Source organism: Geospiza fortis, unplaced genomic scaffold (genome assembly GCF_000277835.1).
Source record: "Geospiza fortis unplaced genomic scaffold, GeoFor_1.0 scaffold53, whole genome shotgun sequence".
Lineage (NCBI taxonomy): Eukaryota > Metazoa > Chordata > Aves > Passeriformes > Thraupidae > Geospiza > Geospiza fortis.
This window is the reverse complement of record NW_005054305.1, coordinates 10,700,132-10,705,049: the sequence shown is the minus strand read 5'-3', so window position 1 is coordinate 10,705,049 and position 4,918 is coordinate 10,700,132. Positions and strand designations below refer to the sequence as shown.

The window sequence follows — 4,918 nt, the reverse complement described above, 5'->3', positions numbered from 1 at the left end:
CCGGCGTGAGCGGCGCTGATCCGGCCTCGTGTCTCTGCCCTCACAGGCCGCCCTTGTTGGCAAACGCGGTCAGTTAATGCGGCAGGCAGCGCCTCATCGTCGGTGTGACATGCCGTGTTTCACAGAGCCACAGAATAGGTCACGTTGGAAGGGAGCGCAGTGGGTCGTCCTAGAGCACATGGCACAGGATTGAGCCCAGACGGCTCTTGAATATCTCCAGTGAGGGATACGCCATACGCAGCCTCTCTGGGCAGTTTGTTCCCTTGTTAAGTCGCATGCACAGTAAAAAAGTTCTTCGTGTTCAGCTGGAACTTCTGTGCATCAGTTTCTGCCCGTTGTCTCCTGTCTTACTGGTTGGCACCACCGAGAAGAGCCTGGCTCCATCCTCTGGGCAACCCCCCTGTTTACATTTTTATAGAGTCATATGTAAATATATATTTCATTTCTCTTAAGACCTTGCTTTGTCCGTATTTTTGTTCCTATTTCATTAACTCACATTAATGCCCCATTATTTGCAAGTGTTTAACTGCTTAAGCTCCTCAAATCAGTTTCCTGAGTGGCTGAATTAGTCTTTCTGGCCAGGTGGCCCTTTTTGTTTTCGAGGAGTGAGTTGTTGCAGGTTTGTTGATCAAGTCTTTGCTGCTTCATTTGTGGTGAGGTTAAGTTGTAAGATCCATGAAGACTGATTTTTTTTTTTTTTTTTTTATGAAAAGGAGTGTTGGTGCCAGCTGTATATAGGCAAAACAGGGAAGGGTGTGCTTGCAGCTTCCCACCCTGAGGTGTAGTTAGACACAAAAAAATTCCTTTTCCTTAGAGTTAGGACTTTGCCCTTTCATTCTCTTCCCATTATATCCACCATGCTGCCCTTCAGATAGCTCTTCTAGTCCCATAGCTAAATTGTTCTTTACACTTTAGAGATCCGTTTCTAAGAGGCAGTGGATAGTGTTAGTCAGTGTTCACTGCAGTGTCTGATACTTTTAACTTCAACATTTTAGGCGTTTAAAGATACTGGCAAAGCACCTGTGGAACAAGAGGTGGCAATTCATCGCATTAGAATCACTTTGACAAGTCGCAATGTAAAATCACTGGAGAAGGGTGAGTGTGCTTCTCTGCTTACTTGGGGAGCTTGTCAAGTAGTGAATAATAGGTGCCATGCAAGGCATTGCAAAATACAGTGTATTTAAACCAGTTGTAATTAAAGGTGTTACTGTTTGCCTTTTTGTGCGTGCCTCAGCTTGCAAAGCCGACCCAAAGTGCTTCATACACCAGAAAGTAAATTCTGATTTAATTTTTAATGAAAGTTGGTGTTTTGGGGGTTTTCATTATGTGGAAAACTTATGTCATGACTAATGCAAGAGAGTGCAGCTCCTTCTTCCCTTTAGTTCTTATGGAGAATTTTGAAGTAGTTATCACACTTTGAATGTATAAGAACTGAAAGGCACTGGTTTCTCCATATTTTGTCATTTGTGTTATGAAGAGTTAAGTGTAACATTCTTTAAAAAAAATTAAATCTTGTTTAGGAACTAACTTTGCCAGTGTTTAATCATATAATAAAAATGTAAAAAAAGTTACTATTTGCGGGATCTTCAGGCTGATAACAGCTTAAATATGGTTTAAACGTCTAGTAATGGCTTCTCATTATTGTTGCACCATGACTTTGCTCATCGTGTCACAACACTTCCAGTTGTACGTGGTTGGCTATGAGGATAACGCTTAAAATGAATGGCAGTGATCACTCATACGCTATTCTGAGCCAACATCTTGTTTAAAATACTTGCTCAAAAAATCAAGCAGGTAAAATATTTGCAAACCTGAGCTGTTGCATGTCTTTTTTCAGTCTGTGCTGACTTGATCAGAGGTGCTAAGGAAAAAAACCTGAAGGTGAAGGGACCTGTTCGCATGCCCACCAAGGTACTTGACGCTGTTTCCCTGTCTTAAAAGTTGGTTTTCTTTTTGCAACTGTGTTGCTTAAAAATACACTTTTTTAAAGAGCAGGTGGGGTAAAAAGCTGAGCTACTAAACTGAGGGTAAGCCAGTGTAAGAGGATGATTTCACAAGTTGCTTTGACACCTAGGGTAACTGTTAAGTGCAAAACATGTTGAATCTGGAAGGGGCTTTTCTGTTCACTTTATTTTAGTAACAAACTCATTTTTTAAATGAAATTAAATACGTAGGGAAGGAGTGTTAACATCAGTAGATCTATTATAACTTAATAGGTAACTTTCTAATGGCATAGATCCCATACAGTATTTGTAGGCGATTATCTTTCCGTGTGATTGTAGATTACTCCTCTCAGTGCATCAGCTCAATACCCCGTTTGACCTTTCAGACCCTGCGGATCACTACCAGGAAGACTCCTTGTGGTGAGGGTTCCAAGACCTGGGATCGCTTCCAAATGCGTATCCACAAGCGGCTCATCGACCTGCACAGCCCTTCGGAGATCGTGAAGCAGATCACCTCCATCAGCATCGAGCCAGGAGTAGAAGTTGAAGTTACTATTGCCGATGCCTAAACCATCCTTGAATAAAGTTGATTTACAAATTTTCATCACTTGTTTCTTTTCTTATGTGTGCCAAGAGATGATTCTGTGGTGGTTTTTGTGGAGGAGGACAACAGAAACCACAATCAGAATGCTGTGTGAGAGGACTCTATATTTAAGGAAGAATATGCCAGCTGTAAATACCAGGAAAATTTTACTTGGGTGTCCTGGTTTCATTGGAGGCTGGCAGCTATATGGTTGTGCAGCACTTTATGAAAAATATATTTTAAATAATTTAGGGTTTGATTTTGGCTGAAATATTACTTTATACACAGACGTTATACACAGCACCTGCATTAAAATTGATACTTAGGTAAAATTACCAAATTTTCAATTCTTGGTTCTTGCTGTGCAAGACTGAACTAATGCTTAGCTTATTTGGATTTATTTTTCTTCCCCTGTGTGTCACAATCAAAGGATCCTGTAGTGGGGCGGTGCTGGTTATAAAACTTCCTAATTTGTGGTGAACACATTGAATTAACAAGTTTATTCTTTTAATGTGCATGTAGAGTCACAAAACTGAACTGTGGAACTACCTAGTTGTCTTTTCAGGTTTAGATTTCCATAAATATTTTTAATGCTAAGAGTAAGCTTCAGATGTAAAGCAACAAAAGAGCCATTTTTATTGCTGCTTTTAAGTTTCTCAAAGGAACTTTGATTAATCCTTAAACCAACAAAACAAAGCCCAGAGTTACAGAAAACAGTTTTGTTTAATCCATTAAGGATCAGGTTGCTGCTTCTGCTGCAAGCATAGGAGAGAACTTGAATTCTAATTAAAACAAGCAGTGGTAGTTCTCTGCAAGCAGTTTGAGGTCCTGTGTATGTTTGCTAAGACCTAAAACTGACCAAAGCTTGAGCTTTCATACTCAAGATACAAGAGGCCTTCAATTTCCTTAAATTTAAGGCCGTGCAAGGATTCTGACCCTCCAGTTAGTAGGCTTGAGAGCTTTGGTAGAAGGGAGGTGAGTGAGTGAGTAAATGGGAACAGATTGCACCAAGCCTGCTTCCTTGAGAAACAGCTATGTGACCAGAGAGGAAAATACCCCCCACACAAAACACCTGTGTCTTCCTAAACTCTGCTTCTGGTTCTGTGTCATGAATGTAAGCTGCCTGACATATACTTATAGCTGTAGTTTTAAAATTATTTGCATTATATGGTTTGCTCTTTACGGGAATAATTGGCAAACAAAGCACATGGAGAGATACTTTGCACTCACTGACATAAGTTACTTGTACTCAAGTAGTCTTCCTTCTGATTAACAGAGTAGCCCTTGGACTGACAGCACTTGGACGGATCTAGGCACGGCAGGCTGGGTTTGACACCGTATCTGCCTCTGGTTTATCCTCTTGGTCAAAACTGTGGAACAGTTTTGTATCTGCTTACACCTGGCTGTACCTCTGACTTGCAGGCTGCCCTTAAACACACCTAAATGATGTGAAGTCCCACCGATCTTCTTTCAGCTGTGGCACTTCAAGGACCAATTTCCTTCGTCATCTCTTCACTTGTCTCCAACTTACCCATAAACACAGATGCAGCTTTACCTTTGTGTCTGGGTCCCGCGCTGTGCAGAAATACCGCTGCCCGCCTACTGTGTGACCGGGCCGGCTCACACAGCAGGGTTTTACATTTGTTACCGGGAGGGTCGGTCAATCCTTAGCTTGGGGAAGGCGCTGCACCGCAGAGCTCCTCCAGGCTCATCCCGCCTTCCCCGCGGCCCGCCGTCCCTGACCTGCACACTCCCGGCTTTCGCATGATCCGCATGTTTCGCGATTTTATTTATTTTCTACTTAGTTTTCTACTCCTACACCGCGGCAGCGCCGAGATGGTTACGTAACACCCACGCTGACTTTATATAACCCGCTCGGATGGAAACATTTCGGTACCCGCTTCTCCCCGCCCATCCCCCCGCCGCCCCTCCACCAGGCAGAACACCCCTCTCCTCTGTCCTCTGGCCGCCCGGCTGTCGGTTCAAAGCTGTTCTTTACCACCGTGCCTTACTCAGGACGATAACCAAACCCTGCGTACCGAGCACACGCCGCTCCATCCCGCTGGAATGTAACAGTGAAGAGACACAGAGCACGTAAAACAGGAGGAGGAAGAATGCTGAGCTTTGAGGCTCCACCTTCCACACTCACACAAGGGCCTTCCTGGGAAGGTCTTGCTTCCTGAACATCTCTGGTTGTGGTTTTTTTTTTTGTTGTTGTTGTTGGTTTTTTTTTGTTTTTTTTTGAGGTCGTACTCCCCATACTTCTCTAGATTGCCTTCGGAAGCGCTCGTTTATATACGAGCTGGTCCCGTCTTTGTTATGCTCCGTGTGTATTTTTGTCCGTTCTCTCAGAAAATGATAGACTTTTTTTTTTCTTTCCCCTTTTAAGTTC

General features: G+C 43.0%; 1 protein-coding gene and 1 non-coding gene across 2 annotated transcripts in view; both read left to right on the top strand.

Moving 5' to 3' along the window:
* Positions 1 to 2,547, top strand: part of RPS20 (ribosomal protein S20) — a 3,165-nt gene extending 618 nt beyond the window's left edge. The window contains exons 2-4 of the mRNA XM_005418388.1: positions 996 to 1,095; positions 1,838 to 1,911; positions 2,330 to 2,547. Of these exons, the coding sequence (XP_005418445.1) occupies positions 996 to 1,095; positions 1,838 to 1,911; positions 2,330 to 2,512 (357 nt within the window). The 3' untranslated portion in view covers positions 2,513 to 2,547. The remainder of the gene's footprint in view (positions 1 to 995; positions 1,096 to 1,837; positions 1,912 to 2,329) is intronic.
* LOC115949544 lies at positions 1,696 to 1,759 on the top strand. Its single transcript, XR_004082992.1, has one exon. It is a non-coding gene; the product is annotated as a small nucleolar RNA U54 (small nucleolar RNA).
* Positions 2,548 to 4,918: the final 2,371 nt, after the last annotated feature.